Source organism: Malania oleifera, chromosome 6 (genome assembly GCF_029873635.1).
Source record: "Malania oleifera isolate guangnan ecotype guangnan chromosome 6, ASM2987363v1, whole genome shotgun sequence".
Taxonomy (NCBI): Eukaryota; Viridiplantae; Streptophyta; class Magnoliopsida; order Santalales; family Ximeniaceae; genus Malania; species Malania oleifera.
Window position 1 is genome coordinate 83,017,049 of NC_080422.1, and position 19,886 is coordinate 83,036,934.

Genomic DNA, 19,886 nt, shown 5'->3' on the forward strand with positions numbered 1-19,886 from the left:
ACTCATAATTTCACGCATAAGGGTATTTATAATTTTCAACACCTAAAATAATACCCATATAACCCTCAGTCACACAACTGACTTTACCATAATAATTATCACATTCATATTTTCCCGAACTCCACATATCCAATATTTCTAAACTATAATTTACCTGAGCTCCTGGAAATATACTTGTTGGGGTCCTCAACCCATATTGCAGGGTCCCAAAAACACCCTAATCCTAAAAATATAATTGCCTAGTTTTACTCTATAAAACACCAGTATATTCCCACACAACACAAAATCTAAACTCAAATAAGCCTGGTAATACTAAAAATACCCAATTAATCAAGTTACCCTGATTTTGGGATGGTACCCAAGTTGGCCTAACTAATAGTCTACTCCAGCATAATTGAAGAGAATCTTCCCAGGAGTAGCGTGGTGGCTTCCGATCGTCAAACCGGCAAAGAACGAAGCTAGAATTATAGAGAGAAGCTAGAATTGTAGAGAGAAGCAGAGTGGAATGAATTTTAGAGAGAGAGAGAGAGAGAGAGAGAGAGAGAGAGAGAGGGAGCTTGCATGAAATCTTCAAAAAAATATGTGATTTTTGGCCTTATATAGAATGCTTGTCCATGTGGTCTCATCGACAAGCCACGTCTTCTCATTGACGAGTCCAAGAAGGGGGTTTGTTGACGAGCACCTAACCCTCATCGACGAGTTTCAAGCCCTGAAATTAGCCCTCTTGGTAAGTTCTCATCGATGAGACATGAGTCCACGTCAACGAGCCCAAGAAGGCTTCACATCGACGAGCTCTTTGTGTTCGTCAACGAGATCCTGCTGAGTCCCTCTTGAAAGTTTCCTTTTCTCTCTTTTCTTTTATTATTTAATTACTGTAATTCTTTGGGTCTTTACATTCTCCCCTCCTTATAAAATTTTGTCCTCGAAATATGCTATCCATATTGAACACCATCCATTGAGGAAAATGGGCTACTTATTTTATTAATTACCCTCACTTATGGAGGATGAATACCATGGTTACATAAGCAGTTCTGGGAGATTACAATTATACCCATAAAATAAAAAATAATTCTCCCAAAACCAAAATACTATCTATCCTATAATCTAAAATATAACTATACATTTATCAGTATGTAATGAATAAAATAAAACTGTCATTATCTGAACAATACTGACTATTACTGTATCCCGCTAAATAGATGTTGGTATTTCTATCTGATTTCCTCCTCAAGCTCCCGTGAAACTTCCTCTATGACATGATTCCTCAACAAGACTTTTACTAATTGAATTTTCTAGGTGCGTAATACCTATTCCTTCCTATCTAGGATTTTAACTGATGCTTCCTCATATGACAGTGAATCTCTAAGCTCTATCTCTACATAACTTATCATGTGGGAAGGGTCTGGAACATATTTCCTCAACATGGAAACATGAAATACATCATGAATTCTAGATAGAGCCGGCGGTAGAGCTAGCTTTAGGCAATTGACCCCACTCTCTCAAGTATCTTAAATGGGCCGATGTACCTAGGGCTCAACTTACTCTTCTTCCCAAATCTCGTAACTCCTTTCACTGGAGATACCTTTAAAAATAATCGACCTCCCATGTCAAACTCTAATTTGTGGTAGTGAGTATCCACATAACTTTTCTATTGATTCTGAGTTACACTAATTCTGTCTTTAATAAGCCAGACTTTATCGTATGCCTGTTGTACCAACTCTGGTCCCAATACTCATTTTTCTCCCTCTTCGTCCCAGTATAGTGGAGAACGAAACCTCCTACCATATAAAGCCTTGTATAGTGCCATCCCATTGCTGGCCTAATAGCTATTATTGTACGCAAACTTGACTAGCAAAAAATACTGGGTCCAACCACCCTTGAAATCCAGGATGCTTGCTTGCAGCATATCCTCAAATATCTAGATCATCCTCTTTGTTTTTCCATCTATTTGAGGATGAAAAGCGGTGTTGAAAGCTAATCGTGTCCCTATAGCCTCCTGAAAGCTCTTCCAAAATTGTGAAGTAAATCGGGGGTCTCAGTCTGATACTGTAGGTACTGGCACACCATGAGAGCGCACTATCTCCTGAATGTATAATTCTGCTAGTCTGTCCATAGAATAGTTGACTTTGATAGGGATAAAATGAACGGTCTTAGTCAACTGATCTGCGACGACCTATATAGCATCTTGTCCCTACCGCTCTAGCAGTAGCCCTGTCATGAAGTCCATGGAAACGTGATAACATTTCTACTCAGGGATGTAAAGTGGCTGCATCTGCCCTGCAGGTCTTTGGTGCTCAACCTTTATCTGCTGGCACGTCAAACACTGTTTCATGAATTCAACAATCTCTCTTTTCATGCCACTCCACCAGAAGGATTCCCGTAGATCCCTATACATTTTCATGCTACTTGGATGCACGATGTAAAGGAATCTGTGAGCCTCCTCTAAGATCATCCTCTTGATATCAGCATCTGCAGGAATGCATAGTCTGGCACGGAACCTCAAAGCTCCATCATCTGAAATATTGAACTCTTCCCCCTGTCCATCCTATACTTTATCCAATCAGTTCTGCTAATTCTAGATCACTCTTCTGGGCGACTTTAATTCTTTTGTGCAAAGTAGGCTATACCAACAAGTTGAAAATGAATGCTTTGTAATCATCCTCTATCAGCTCCATGCCTAACCTCTCCAAATCCATCTAGATAGGGTGTTGAATCTCTACTGCTAACTATACTACTCCCACTGACCTTCGGCTGAGTGCATAGCTACCACATTTTCTTTCCCTAGGTGATAGCTAATAGTGCAGTCATAATCTTTAATGAGTTCCAGCCATCTTCTTTGCCTCATATTCATTTTCTTCTAAGTAAAGAAATATTTCAAATTTTTGTGGTCCGTGAAGATTTCATATTTTCCTCTATAAAGATAGTGTCTCCAAATCTTGAGAGCATACACCACTATAGCTAGCTTTAAATCATGCACATGATAGTTGTTTTTATATTCTTTAAGTTGCCTGGATGCATAAGCAATAACTCTCTCGTACTGCATCAACACGCACCCCAGCCCCTTTTGAGACGCATCACTATAAATGACAAATCCATCCTCTCCTGATGGAATAGCCAACACCGGGGCAGTAACCAGCCGCTGCTTCAACTCCTGAAAGCTCTACTCATATTCATCAAAACTTTCAAACCTCACATTCTTCCTCGTAATCCATGTCAAGGGACCTGACAGTCTGGAAAACCCATCTATAAAGCACTAGTAATACCTTGCCAGTACTAGAAAACTCATGATTTCTTGAACATTTCTCAACCTCGCCTAATCTACCACTGCCTCTATCTTGCCTGGGTCAACTGCTATACCATTCTCAGATATCATATGCCTTAGAAAAATGACTTGCCTCAGCCAGAATTCACATTTCTTGAATTTCGCATACAACTTTCTTTCCCTCAATACCTGCAATACCAACCTCAGATGATGTTCATGCTCTTCAAAAATATTCGAATAGACTAGTATATCATTTATAAATAACATAACGAACCAGTCCAGATACTGATGGAACACCTGATTCATCAGATCCATAAGCGCTGCCAGTGCATTCTTCAAACCAAATGGCATAACGACAAACTCATAGTGCCCATATCGGGTCCTGAAATCTATCTTCGAAACGTCCTCTACTTTAACTTTCATCTGGTGATAGCCTAACTAGAAATCAATCTTGGAGTAGACTTGAGTTCCCTAGAGTTGATCAAATAGATCGTCGATTATGGGAAGAGGATATTTATTCTTTATCATCACTTTGTTTATTTCTCTGTAATCAATTCACATCCTTATGGTCCCATCTTTCTTTTTCACAAGTAACACCGATGCTCCCCAAGGCGACATGCTAGGCCTGATAAAACCTTTTTCTAGCAGCTTGTGCAACTCATCTTTTAACTTTTTTAATTCTGCTGGAACCATTTTGTAAGGCACTCTAGATATTGGTGCTGTCCCTGGAAGTAAATCAATTACAAATTCTATCTCTCGATCAGGTGGTAAGCTAGGTAACTCCTCTAGAAAAATATCTAGAAATTCTTTAACCATTGAAATATCAGTAAGATTTAATTCTCCCTCTGGCCTCTCTTTTACAGAAGCCATGAATCCCCGACAACCGCCCTAAAGCAGCCTCCTCAACTGTAAAGCCGACACTAATTGCAGTGGGGTGCACTCACGCGATCCCACGAATTTGAATTCCTGCTCACCTGGGGGTCTGAAGATCACTTCTTTCTTATGACAATCAATGCTGGCATGATTAGCTACCAACCAGTCCTACCCAATATCATGTCAAAGCCCTACAGGTCTAGTACCACAAGAATAGCTGGTAGTACTTTCCCTTGAATGGCTACGAGAAAATTCCTAAGTACCTTCCTACACCTCACTGTAGATCCAGTCAGCGTGGGCAACAAACAAATCTACATCTAATAGTTGTGCCTCAATCCTAGATAATTTAGCATAACCTGATGATAGAAATGAATGGGTGGCACTTGTGTCAAACAAAACAGCAACTTTATATGATAAAACAGTAAAAGTACCTGTCACAACGTCTGCAACAGTCTTTGCATCTCCCGGCGTCAAAGCATAAACCCTCGTCGGGGCTACATTCCTCTGTTGGATGCCACCCGTAGGTGCCTGATTATATCTCTAGATCTGTCTAGGGGCTGGAGCTCTGTTTGGTGATCACTGACACTCCCATGCAGTGTGTCCAGGTCTCCCACAACTGTAGAAACACTACTCCCCAACCGGCATGCTTTTATATGCCTCCTACTACAAATAGGGCAAATAGGTTATGCCTGCTCACCCCCATACTGTGATCTCCTCCCTTCTATGTCTGACCTTTGCCAAATCTATTTCCCCTCCAATGGCCTCGTTTAGAACTCGTCTGAAATCCCAAAGATGCAGGCCTCTTTCTATGACTTAAGGTCCCCACATCCCTTTAGCTCCGTGCTCCTGCATGTTTCTGCTCGCTTTCCTCTGCCATAGTGGCCCCGTCAACCAAATTAGAGAAGTCTTACAACTTTAAAACCACCACTTGCTAAAAAGTATCCCATCTCAAACCCTTCTCAGATATCCTAGCCTTTTTCATCTCACCTGGAACAATATAAGGGGCGAAGCGTGACAACTCAATAAACTTTGCTACATACTGCTAAACTGTAAGATTTTCCTGAGTCATTCCCAGAAATTCTACTACCTTCACCTCCCTGATGGTGACAGGAAAATAGAGATGAAAGAAAATTTCTTTAATTCGGCACTAGGTCATAGTTACTGGTACCTGTCTCTGTTTCTCTAGTAATCTTGGAGTCATCCACAACCTTTCAGCCTCACTTGTAAGTTTATAGGCAGCATAAAGAACCCTCTACTCGTTGGTACAATGGAGGACCATCAGTATTTTCTTAATCTCTTGCATCCAATTCTCAGCCACTGTAGGATCGGCTCCTCCTGAAAATGTTAGAGGATTCATCTTTGTGAACTTTTCAATAGTACAGCCTCGATCTGTCGATGGTCCTCCCTGCTCTTTGGAGCTACATGCAATCTCAGCTATAATCTGCTGAGCCGCGCTACGCAGTACTGCGTATGAATCACCACCGCCCACACCAGTGGGGCTTGTACCATCATCTCCACTGACGTGAGCACTGCTAACCCCAGGCTCCATCCTACAATAAGATAAGCATTGTCTAAGGACCTTTTCTATACAATATAACCAATATACTCATCAAATTTTGAAATCTCATAACATCAACTAATCTATCATCCTTACCCTTAATTTAAGATTCAGTCCTGTAATTGAGAAACACAACCCGACCATAGTTTACTATGACTTTCCTGAAATCGTCACCCTAGGAAAGACACAGAAACCACAATGAAAATTTTGCTTCCTGATCACTAAACAAAACCCTAAATACTTATCTTCATTTCCCAAAATTGATTCACTAATTTCCTAATCTATTCCTATACTCTGGTATTGTTTTACGCTGCACTCTATAGTTTACAGAACCTAGCAACCTAGGCTCTTATACCAAATTGTAACAACGTGAAATTTTCATCTTTTTTTTTTCCTTTCTATATTAATATGTAATTTTTGATACCTTGTATTAGCATAGCTGACATAATCACGGCACAAAGTGGGACTATGGTATCCTGTACATTTCATATAACACATAGGCAGCAGAAGTACATACATATCCAATATATTCCAAAATACAAAACAATAGTACTATATAATTAGTTGTACATATACACACATATACGTAACATTTCCCAAAAAAATCCCAAAAACACTAAGGGCTCCATAGACCAGCCCAAAACTCACCCGAAAAACTATGCCGACTCTACACCACCTTTACCTCTGAGCCGACCCTACTTGTCTCTCTAGATTACCTAAAATATTTAATAATGTTGGGGTGAGACACCTTTCAGTAAGGAGAAACATGTTATTACCAGTGAGTGGCATATGAGTTAGTTGGTAACATATCATTTAATCAATACTACATACAATATATCTAGATAAAAACATCTGTATAATAACACATGCTTATGTAATGTAAAAAATTATAATTTTTGAGTTATCTATTCAAAAGTACTTCTATCTATAATACATAATCTTTGTTTTTTAAGTGTACCATACAGAACCATATATCTGTAAACTTCCCCCTGGATGGCTATATGTCATGACTTACCCCCTGACAACTGGGTTAGGTAGCCCGTACGCAGGACTAAACACTGGTTTGCCCTCCGGTACTAGCCTAATTGTATGCATATCTAGATGCCTATAGCACGAAAGGCCTGCTCCACCTGGTTCGGATGCTAGGGAGCTCACAACTCTACCTGAGGCACAATTGGCTGTACCATACTCTATTTGAGACGTATGGTTGCACTATCTATACTGTATCACAAGGGTATCGTGCTCTGTAAACTGTTGTATTCCATCAGGGTCTAATACTGTTTAATAATATTTCTATATAAATCTAGCTGTTTTACTATGATTATGTATTTCAGTAATAACCATGATTCTATATTAACTGTACAACCATGATGCTATAATAACTGTATATATGTATATTCTGTAGCTGTAATTCTGTATTCTGTATGTCATGGCTCTATGTTCTGTATAAACTGTAATTCTGTATATCGTGGTTCTATATTCTTTATATCATGGTTATATAAAATTCTGTAAATCATGGTTCTATAAAATTCTGTATAATCATTGTAATAAAACACTGTATAATCAACACTATAAAACATTGTACAATCTTGTTTTGAAATATACTATGTAATCATAATTCTGTAATATACTGTATAAGCATGATTTTGTAAAATACTATATATCATATAAACTATATTTCTATATAACTTTGTATAGCCGCAGCTTTGTATATAAAACTGTATAAGTTATGTTTCATAACTCTATAGGCTATCGAATCATGCTTCTGTAAAACTGTATAACATATTTTATAATATTCTAGTATTTCTCATGCACACAATTCAATAAAACTCTTTAAATATGTTCTGTAAAAATGTATAATTTTCATGCTCTGATAAAATACTATATTATACTGAGAAAATGTCTAATAAGGTTGGCATAACATATATTCCCCTTACCTGACTATCTGCCTCTAAATACTACTCATAATTTCATGCATGCGACATTTATAATTTTCAACACCTGAAATAACACCCATACAACCCCTAGTCACACAAATGAATTAACCATAATAATTATCACATTCATATTTTCCCCAACTCCACATATCCAACATTTCTAAACTATAATTTACCTGATATCCTGGAAATATACTCGCTGGGGTGCTCAACCCATATCTGTAGGGTCCCAAAAATACCTTAATCCTGAAAACATAATACCCTAGTTTTACTCCACAAAATACTAGTACATTCCCACACAACACAGAATCTAAACTCAAATAAGCCTGATAATACTGAAAATACCCAATTAATCAACTTACCCTGATTTTGGGATGGTGCCTAAGTTGGCCTAACCAATAATCTACTCCAGCAAACTTGAAGAGAATCTTCCTAAGAGTAGCGTGGTAGCTTCCGATCATCGAATCAACGAAGAACGAATCTGAAATCGTTGAGAGAAGGAGAGGGGAACAAGTCTGAGAGAGAGAGAGAGAGAGAGAGAGAGAGAGAGAGAGAGAGAGAGAGAAGGGAGCCTGCATGAAATTTTCGCAAAAATGTGATTTTTGGCCTTACATAGAATGCTTGTCCACGTGGCCTCGTTGATGAGCCACGTCTTCTCGTCGACGAGTCTAAGAAGTGGGTTCGTCGATGAGCACCTAACCCTCATCAATGAGTTTCAGGCTCTGAAATTAGCTATCTTGATAAAATCTCGTCGACAAGACATGAGTCCACGTCGACGAGCCCAAGAAGGCTTCACGTCGACGAGCTCTCTACGTTCGTTGATGAGATCTTGCTGAGTCCCTCTTGAAAACTTCCTTTTCTCTATTTTATTTTATTATTAAATTATTATAATTCTTCGGGACCCTACAAAAACCGTCGACGATTTCAGTAAGGCACGGTTTGGTAAGACCAAACCATCGACGGTTTTAGAAAACTTAGGGAAAGTATTGACGGTTTCAACAATTGACAGTTTTTATATAAGGACACAGGAAAATTGGTTTGGTAAGTGACAAAACTGTCGATGGTTTTAGGAAAACCATTGACGGTTTACCTTGGGCTGAGCTTACTTAAGTGAGAAGTAAGCTTAAAATTTTATAATTTTCATACTACTCTCTCTCTCTCTCTCTCTCTCTCTCTCTCTCTCTCTCTCTCTCTCTCTCTCTCTCCAAAATTAGGGTTTCACACTCACTCTCTTTCTAGCCCTGGGATCTCTCCACAAGTACTCCATGGTTCTCTCTCTCTCATCTCGGTCCTTATCCTTAACCAGTTAAGAAGTTAGGGATGCGTTTTCCAAAGCTGTAGGCAGTTTCTTAGGAACAGGTAAGGGGATTAGATTATGTTAGTTATTTTTTGGAATGTGAACCAATTAAAATAAAGTATATGATTTCATGAATAGTATATATATTTCTCTGAATGAATTAGGCATATGAAAATGATAGTCTTAATTATTTCATGTATTTGGGGAAACTAAAGTAAATGGGTTGATTATCTCCTTTTTCCAGTAAAACATATAGTTTGAGTTAAATTAAACCGTAGAGATGATTATACCCTTGTTTTCAACAAATTATATGTTCCCTGGGCAATTTATTATAATATGATTTATCAATCAAAATTGTGTGGCATGAGAACGAGTATTAGGGCATAATTAACCATGACGGTTTTATCCAATGGTTTTATTAGTAAAGAATATGGTGATTGTATGTCGGGTTATGAAATGACCGCTGTATGCTAGGTTATGAAATGACAACTATATACCGGGTTATGACAGAACGATTGTATACTGGGTTATGATATGACAGATGTATGTCGAGTTATGATATGATGGCTATATGTCGGGTTATGATATGACGGTTGTATGCTGGGTTATGATATGACGGATGTATGCTGGGCTATGATATGTCTGTGTTATGTCGAGATACGAAATGACATGTTTTATATGGAAATGCGTGCATGACAGGTTTTATACTGATTTATGAAAATGAGATCATATTACAATTTTTATTACGTAAATTATATATGTGGTTTATGAATCCCTAAGGGTTTAGGCCTTGTGGAGAGCTCAGTACCACAGCTAGTGAAAGAGATAGTGCAACCACATGGTGGTGGACATGTAGGCCATTAGATAGATGATTTAGCCTGCAACGTCAGTGGACTACCCGTAGGTTCCAGAGCAAGCTACAGTAGGCAAATCATACTTCAGAGCATGTTTTTGACTTAGCATTGGTCGGTCGGCCATGTAACGCCCCGACCCTTAATACGGCCCCAGAGTGCTACTATCCTTACATATCCTGTAGAAATCCTAATAACATACATAACTACCTACCCTAAACAGGGACGTATGGGTACTTCATAATGATCTGTACTCTCATACAGTGCGGAAAAGCATAAACATTCATATGGATTCTAATAGACATACCAGAGTACCTAACTATCCTTTACATACATTCACACGTATGTAAAACATAAATTGTATTACATTCCCAAATGTCACACTGACCTAAAATCCAATATGTTAGCCTAACAAGGCTTTCACCTCTTGTTTCGATGGTAACAAATAAAGGAAAGGACTAATGTCATCATGTGTTCAAGTAATGATGTTTTCAGGAATCTTAAAAAGCCAAAATCAACAAAGCTTCGAAAGATCACCAACAAGCTCAAAGGAATATGATGTATCATGAAGTGATCAAACAAGAAAGCTCAAAGACAGATGAAGATGGGATGAACTCAAAGCTCAAAGATAACCATGAAGTTTTCAAAGAACAAGAAGTGTTTATATTTTTAGGAAATCTTGATACATGTACTTCAAAGGTAAAAATGTCATTGTGAATGAAATTAAGCTCATTAGGGGATATAAATGGACTTAGAAACTTTATTTTAAAAACCTCGGAAAACATTATTCAAAAGTAAGAAAGCAAGGAAGCAAAAAATCTTTGAAAAAGAGAGAGAAAAATAGATCTTTTACTATTCAGGCGACCATGTAAACCTCAGGTGACCGAAGATTTTGCTAAATCAATTTAAAATATGCAATGTGTCTTCAGGCATCTGACCCTGTATCTTCAGGCTCCTAAAGCCACTTCAGGTGACTGAGGTTGCACTTTAGGCAACCGAACATCGGCAACGGCCAGATTTTTCAAACTTCTTAATTTCAAATTTGATTTACTTGCGCCCTAATCTTTTTAGAAACTTGAGGGGCACTCCAAGTAAACTTGGGCAGCACGAATGATAATTTTTTTTAAAGCCTATAAATACATGTTTTATGAAAATAAAAAACCCAAGATTGGAATAAACTCTCAAAGCTTACTCTCTCTATCAAAGCTCTTTTGCTACTGAATTGCTGCGAAATCACTGAGATATTTCTGCATATATCAAGTCTTCTCTGAAGCATATGATTTAAGTTTTTGATCATTATCAAAGAGAAGTAAACCGGTGATATTTACATTGAGCTTCTTACTTAATTCCTTTGGTATTTTTGAATTGAAGTATAATAGTTTCTAAATTGTACTATCAACTCTTTGTGTGAGCATTCTTTGTACACATCTATTTGATTTATATCTTGTAGATATTGATGATTCAAGGTTATTTGGATTGTTGGCTAAATGAGAGGATATTGCTTAGAGAGGCCAGCTCTAGCCTAATTCAAGGAGTGACTGAACGAGGGTACATCGTTTGGAGAGGCAAGCTCTAGCCTTTTGAAGGAGTGTGTAATCGGTGTTGTTCCGCTCGGTAAAGGAACTAATTTTAGTGAATCCTTTGGTGGTTTGCCAAAGGTGAGGACGTAGGCTGGGTATAAGCCGAACCTCATAAAAATTCCAATCTCACTCTCTTTTTCTGAAATTAGGAATAACTTCCCAAGAAGGGGGGGGGTGAATTGGCTTTTAAAAACTTTTGTTTTAGTTCTTTTAAAAGTCCTTAACTTCTTTTAATATTTAACCAATTCTTTTACTTGTTTATCTATTTTGTCAATCAAACAAGAACTAAGTAAACATTCAATCTTCAACCACAACACTTATTGCTTAACCAAACAAGTAATCAACTTTTCAACCAAACCAATCAATTTGCATGATGATCAAACCAAACAATCATAAGAATTCTCAGCTTGTGTGTAGCCCTTTTGTTAATATGAATTTGAACCAAGCCCTGTATATATGAATTGTTCCTTCAATATAATATTCAATGCATCATCCAATCACTATTTCCAAATATTCAGAATCCAAATGAACTCTCAGTTAATTTATCTTTGGGTGTTTAACCAAGTAACGTACTCCCGTATGGTTTTCGCAAAGAATGGTTCAACCAACGAACTCCGTTTCGGTTTCTGCAACCCAGATCAAAATTAAACCTTAAGTTTGTTTGATTTCCAAATATACGTAGTTTATTTGATTTTCAAATTTAAACCATCCACGCAATTTTAAATATGCACTGTAAATAAAGAATAAGGAAAAAAGAGAGTGAGACGGAGATTTTTATGAGGTTCGGCTTATACCCAGCCTACGTCCACGCCTTTGGAAAACCACCAAAGGATTCACTAAACCTGTTTCATTAACGGATGGAATAAAACCTTTACATGCGATACCCCATGCTCAAACACTCCTTCACTAGGCTAGAGCCCGCCTCTCCAAACGATGTCCCCTCGTTCGGTCACTCCTTTGGGCTAGAGCCCGCGTTTCCAAAAAATATACCCTCGTTTGGTCAATGATCCAACAGCCTGGAATCATCAAAATCTACAAGAGAAATAACAAGAAGCTGGTGTACAAGATATGCTCACACAAAGAGCACTTTAGTACAAATTGAAACTGTGTACTTCAAAAGATAAATATGAAGAAAGAAATACACTTTTGAAGCATAACAAGGATTTCACCAAATTCCTTTTCTCCAGATGAGAAATCAATAATCTAACTTCAGGAATTGATGAGCTAGAATCTCAGAATCACAACACTTTCACTTTGCAAGAGATGATCAAGATGAGGCTTTGAGAGCAAGATAGCTTATGAAAGATTTTCAATGCTTGGTGTATTTTGATTTACAAAAACCATGTATTTATAGGCCTTCAAACAAGTTTCGTTGTTGCAAAAGTTTCCTTAGGAAGTTTCCCAAGTTGTTAGAAAATTTGGAGCTCAAACGGCTATATTTTTAAAAATTAGATTTTAAAAAATTTTCCCTTTGAACAGTGTTCAGATGACTGAAGAGTCGAGTTCAGTCATTTGAAGTTCCTAAAACCCTTTAAAAAATGAACTGGACACAGGTTCAGATGACTGAAGATTGGGTTCAGACATCTAAAGTGTTGAGTTCAGATGTCTGAAGTATCGAGTTTAGACATCTGAACCGCGTTTGAACCGCTACTGCCTGTTTCAGTTTTGTCTTAGAAAATCTTCAGACATCTGAACTTATTCTTCAGATGTTTGAAGTAATTCTTCTAAACATAAAGTTCAGTCATCTGAAGTTACCACTTCAGTCATCTGAGCAGATAAAAAAAACTATTTTAAAAATACTTTCCATTAAAAAATGATTTGCTCTCTTATTCTGATTTTTACAAAACTTGTTTCAATAATCTTAAATAGGTCTTTAGGTCCTCATAATCTTTTTGAAAAGCTTCAAAACATATTTCAAACAATATTTAGCTTTGAAATACTTACAATATGTTTCCTAAGACTTTATATGCCAAGCTTGAGATCATTCTCATTCTTTGCTTTTGAAGTTCTTTGGATATTTGCTTGCTTTGATTCTTTCTTGGTCTTCAAACTTTAACATTCTTTGAGCTCTCTCACTTTGCTTTTCTTTGGCTCTTTTGACTTTAAACATTCCTTGGCTTTCAACAAATCAATCATGTCCTCATATTCTTCAAGTTTTAATATATCATCTTTAAATCCATGCTTTGACTCTTTTAAGATTCATTTGATCCTTGTGAGTAGTTTGACCTTACTTTCTCATATATGAGCCCTGAAATAACATTACTCACACAAATATGTTAAATTCCACTTGTTTGTTAGCATCAAAACAAGATAACAAGATTTTAAGCCTTGTAAGGCCAACACTTTCCCTTACTTTTTATTTTCGGCACATATTAATTGCGTGGATGGTTTAATTGGTAATAATATATACTATGTATATTTGAAAATCGAGTAAACTTAAAGTCTAATTTTGATTTGGGGGTCGAAACTGAAATGGAGTACGTTGGTTAAACCATATTTTGTGGAAACCATAAGGGAGTATGTTACTTGGTTAAACACCCAAAGATAAATTAAGTAAGAGTTTATTTGAATTCTTAATTTTGGGAAGAGTGTGAATATTGTGTGGATTGAGAAAGCTAATTCATTATCAAAGGAAGTGCATTAATAACAGGGGTGCACACAAAGTTAAAAAGCTGAGAATTTTTATTAAGTTGCAATGTATATCTTGATTGAATGTTTTATGATTATTTGGTTTGAATATTGTGCTTGATTGATTGGTTTGGTTGAAATAATAGATTATTTGTCTGGTTAAGCAATAGTGTTGTGGATTAAAAGAACTAAGTTATTGTGTGATTGGTAAATTTAACAAACAAGTCTAAAATTGATTAAAAGAAATAAAAACAAGTCTTCAAAAGAATTAAAAGAAATTTTTTAAAATCCAATTCACATCCCCTCTTGGGACTACACCTTACTTTTCAATTGATATCAGAGCCGGGTTATAACAAATCTTAATTAGTAGCTATAAAAGGATCCTAATGGCTCACTTAGGTGTAGCTCCCTTTGGAGAGGGACAATCTTCAACTAGGCCTCCTATCTTTTGTGGACATAGCTACACTTTTTGGAAAAAAACGAATGCAAATATATCTTCAAACTATGAATTGGAAAGTGTGGGAGGTTGTCATGGATGGTGACTGAATTCTCCTTAATCTAGTAGATGGAAAACAAGTTCCCAAGGATAAAAATGATATGACAGACTTAGATCATAAGATGTTGCAAGTTAATTCTAGTGCTATGAATGTTTTGTATTGTGCTTTAGATGCTAATGAATTTAATTGAGTAATGGCTTGCAGAATAGTTAAGGAAATATGGGATAAGCTAGAAGTCACTTACGAAGGCACTATAGATGTTAGGGATAATAGGATTGATATGCTTACAAGCGAATATGAAGTTTTTAAGATGAACCCAGATGAATCTATAACAAGCATGTACACTAGGTTTACTCACATAATAAATTCCTTAAATGCTTTAGGAAAAACCTACACAACTTATGAGATGATAAGGAAAATTCTTAGAGGGTTGTCACTTATATAGGAACCAAAAGCCACTGCCATAACGAAAGCTATAAATTTGCAAAACACCTCCTTAGATGAGCTAATAGGGTCTCTCCTCACATATGAAATGGCAATGAATGAAACGAGTGGAAAAACCAAAGCCCAAGAATCAATAGCCTTTAAAGTCTCAAAAGAAAGCCGTAGTAGTGAAAAAGAAATGGTTGAAGATGAATTGGTCTTCATATCTAAGAAACTTGCAAAAATCCTTAGAAGGAAAAAGAAATTCAAAATAAGAAACCAAGATTTTGAATCAGAAGAAGAAGAAATTAGCAAAAAGAAATCCAAAAATAAAACTCCTACATGTTATAATTGCAACAAAGTTGGACATATAAAACCGGAATTTCCATTACTAAAGAAAGAGTCTAAGAAGAAAAACAAAAAGGCCATGAAAGCCACTACTTAGGATAGTACAAGTAGTTCGGAATATGAATCAAGTGACCAAGAGGTTGCTTATACTTGCTTTATGGCTTGGGACGATAAGGAAAGTTCCTCATCCAAATCCTTAAATAATTCTTGTAGTGATTCATCAAATGAATCCAATGATGAGTGCATGCCATTTTATGATGAATTACAAAATGATTTATTCAAAGTACATAAGATGCTAATCAAAGTAACGAAACAAAACACGTCATTGTAAAACAAGATCGATGGAATAATGAAAGATCTAGAATCAAGTAAGATTGCTGAAAATGATAAAGATTCAAAACTCAAGAAAATAGAAAATAAGTATGATACTGCAATAAAAGAATTAGAAGCTAAAAAATCTTCTTGAAAAAAAAAATACTTGAAAATCAAGAAATTAGAAAGCAAAAATGAACAGATGATAGAAGACTTTCGATCCCTATCCTCTATGGAATATGAGAAAGACATATATATTTCCATATTAGAGGATAAAATAAGAAAATTATCTTAAGAATTAGAGAATCCACTAAAGAAGGTTGATAACAAGAAAGATATTGAAATAAATGATCTCAAAAATAAAATTGAAGATAAAGAAAAGATCATTTTTGACTTCACAAAAGGAAAGGCAAACTTTGAAAAAATGATAGGGTCACAAAGGATGACCTTAAACAAAGAGGCCATTGGATTTAATGGGGTTGAAAATAAAAAAAAAAAAGAATCTTTGCATGGGTTATTTTTCGAAAGCATCCAAAGATTATGCTAGCACATCCTCTAATGCCTACACTAACACCATATGTTATCAATGTAAAAAAATGGACATATAAAGTTTGAATGCCCATTTAAAAGAAAGGGTGTGAAAACTAAACAAGTATGGAGAATTAAGGAAACATCCTTTATTAAACCAACAAGACCCAAGAAAGTATGGGCACCAAAAATGAAATAATAACTTCATACAAATATAAAATAGAAAGTAGCAGGATACATGAAGGTTGGATGTTTAAATGAAAAGAAAAGAAAATCTAAAAGCTTATTACATAAGTGCTTTTAAAAGAAAGGTATGTATCTATAAAAAGAGAAAATTGAACCATTATACAATAAGGGAAGTAAGTTAGAAAGGTTTCAAAACAAGAAAATAAGGAAATTTCAGAAATTGAAGAGGTTCAGTTGACTGAACAGATAAGTTCAGGCTTCTATATGTACTTCAGGCGTCTAAGCTCCAGATCTCAAGCAACTGAACAACTACTGCCTGCTAAATTTCATCCTAGAAAAATCCTCAAGAGCCTGCACTTATTCTTTAGGTTCCTGAAGTTGTGGATTCCTTATATTTTAAATGCGTGAAACCCTATTCTTTTCTAAACTTCAGGCTCCTGAACCGTATTCTATCACTCACCCAAAGTTTCAACAACAAATTTTCTTCAATTTCTTGCGTTAAAACCTTCAAATCCGAGCCTCTTAGTACGATCATACCTATTCTAGGGTTTGAAAGAAGCCATTAGTTTGCTCCAAGAACCTTCACAATGCCTCGAACAAAGCAAACAACAAATCGTGGTTCATCATCTAGTAGAGATGATCCAAATATCGAGCGATGGCAGGTATCCTCTCATTCTAAGCATCTTTATAGGCGACTCCTCACCAGTGAACCAATATTTGGTAAGGTACTTGATATCCAGTTCTTCAATACCGAATTTCCTGAAATTTTACCCTTGTTCAAAAACATTGGATGGAAAATTTTCATTGAGTATCAAGCCAAAGGGATCTTTCCAAACTTGATAAAAATATTCTATGCAAATATGACCCTTGGGGAAAATTCCTTATCAACTGATGTCAAGGGTAAGAAAATAGTCCTTTTGCCTCAAACCTTAGCATCCATCCTGAATATTACTCCTAGAAATTTTGAATGCCCTACATTTGGACTATCATGGATACTCTAACAAGATTTTACACCTGAAGAATTTTTGCCATTAGTCATGGAGCATCAACCGACTTACTTTGGGCATCCTCCACTATATAAACAATTTAGCCTAAAAGCTCAAATCCTCCAAAAGATCATCAAAAATAACATCTTACCACAAGCTAGATCCTATGACCATATTTCATATGCCAATTGTTTCGTAATGTGGTGTTTTCTAAAGGAGAAGAAACTTGACTTAACCAGCCTTATTATAAAATGGATATGGGCCAAGCTTGATGCATCTCGAATTACTCTTCCTTACGGTGGAGCTCTCAGTCTTATTTTTTCAAAACTAAGTATTTCTTCACCAATAGACTTGTTCATTAAGAGAACGAGGTATGAAATTTTTACCGCAACCACTCTCAAACAAATGGGGTATGAAAAACAAGATCAGAATTGGTGTTCCAAAAGATGAAGTCAACGAAGAGCAACTGCTGTACCACCTACGCCTCAGGCTTAGCCACAAAGAACTGCATCTGATGCTCCATCTTGGTTCTTATCTTACTATTTTGAGTTCCAAACCTTCACTCGTGACATGCGTAGTGGTCTTCAATCTCTCTAGGCGAATTATTCCTCCTTATACCAACATCTCACATGAATTGAAAAGGCACGAGCTAGTTCTTCCCATGGTGATCCTATGGACACCAGCTCAATACCCCATAGTGATGACTCATCGGCACAAGCATCTGAAGACGACAAAGAAGGAGATGAAGAAGAAGAAGCAAATGCTAGTAATGAAGAAATTGAAGATGATGGTGATGATGAGAATGAAGATAAAGACGAAGAGGAAGAAGACGATGATGCCTCTGATGGTGCTGAAGGACATGATGAAGTTTTCTTAGCTTTTAAGATGTAAGCTTAAAAATAGCTCTTTTTGTGATGCGTTATGTTGTTGTAGGTCACATATTAGTGATGTGTTTTGGTTTGTACTACTTATGAATCTTTTATCTTGATGCGTATCTATATGAATCTTTGCTCTTTGTATATCAAAGGGGGAGAGATGGTTTAGAGAGCAAAAATATATGAATGTTGAATGTAATATGCTATTAATATTGATGAGCTGAATGTTGAAAATGCAATATGCTATGAATATTGACTATATGAAATATATAAGTGTTGACTATATGCAATAAATGAGCTATGCAAATATCTTGTTGAGTTTTGGACCACTTTATAAAACATTACTTGAATCTATGCTTATTGTAAGGGAGAGCGTTCAAAAAGTTTTCTCAATTTTTGCTCCTTATTTGTCATCATCAAAAAGGGGGAGATTGTTAGCCTAACAAGGCTTTCACCTCTTGTTTTGATGGTAACAAATAAAGGAAAGGACTAATGTCAACATGTGTTCAAGTAATGATGTTTTCAGGAATCTTAAAAAGCCAAAACCAATAAAGCTTCAAAAGATCACCAACAAGCTCAATGGAATATGATGTATCATGAAGTGATCAAATAGGAAAGCTCAAAGACAGATGAAGATGGGATCAACTTAAAGCTCAAAGATAACCATGAAGTTTTCAAAGAACAAGAAGTGTTTATATTTTTAGGAAATCTTCATGTAAGTACTTCAAAGGTAAAAATGTCATTGTGAATGAAATGAAGCTCATTAGGGGATATTAATGGACTTAGAAACTGTATTTTAAAAACCCCAGAAAACATTCTTCAAAATTAAGAAAGCAAGGAAGCCAAAAATCTTTGAAAAAGAGGGGGAAAAACAAATCTTTTACTATTTAGGCGACCGAAGATTTTGCTGAATCAATTTAAAACAAGCAGTGTGTCTTCAGGCGCCTAACCCTGTATCATCAGGCTCTCGAACCCACTTCAGGCGACTGTGGTTGCACTTCAAGCAATCGAAGATCGGCAACGACTATACTTTTCAAACTTCTTAATTTCAAATTTGATTTACTTGCGCCCTAATATTTTTAGAAACTTGGGGGGCACGCCAAGTAAACTTGGGCAGCATGAATGAGAGTGTTTTTTTAAAGCTTATAAATACATGTTTTATGAAAATAAAAAAACCGAAGATTTGAATAAACTCTCAAAGCTTACTCTCTCTATCAAAGCTCTTTTGCTACTGAATTGCTGCGAAATCACTGAGATATTTATGCATATATCAAGTCTTCTCTGAAGCATATTTAAGTTCTTGATCCTTATCAAAGAGAAGTAAATCGGTGATATTTACATTGAGCTTCTTGCTTAATTCCTTTGGTATTTTTGAATTGAAGTATATTAGTTTCTATATTATACTAATCAGCTCTTTGTGTGAGCATTCTTTGTACACATCTATTTGATTTATATATTGTAAATATTAACAGTTTAAGGTTATTTAGATCGATGGCAAAACGAGGGGATATCGCTTTGAGAGGCGGGTTCTAGCCTAATTGAAGGAGTGACCGAATGAGGTTACATCGTTTGGAGAGGCGGGCTTAGCCTTCTTAAGGAGAGTATAATCGGTGTTGTTCCACATGACAAATGAACTGACTTTAGTGATTCCTTTGGTGGTTTTCCAAAGGCAAGGATGTTGAATGGGTATAAGCCGAATCTCGTAAAAATCCTAATCTCATTCTCTCTTTCCCTTACTCTTTATT

At 36.3% G+C, this 19,886-nt stretch overlaps 1 protein-coding gene across 1 annotated transcript; it reads left to right on the forward strand.

The window, feature by feature from the left end:
- The first annotated feature begins 16,867 nt into the window (after nucleotides 1-16,867).
- Nucleotides 16,868-18,157, forward strand: LOC131158676 (uncharacterized). Its single transcript, XM_058113543.1, has 2 exons — nucleotides 16,868-17,005; nucleotides 17,909-18,157. Exons 1-2 carry the CDS (start codon nucleotides 16,868-16,870, stop codon nucleotides 18,155-18,157), a joined length of 387 nt encoding a protein of 128 aa, XP_057969526.1.
- The last annotated feature ends 1,729 nt before the right edge of the window (nucleotides 18,158-19,886 follow it).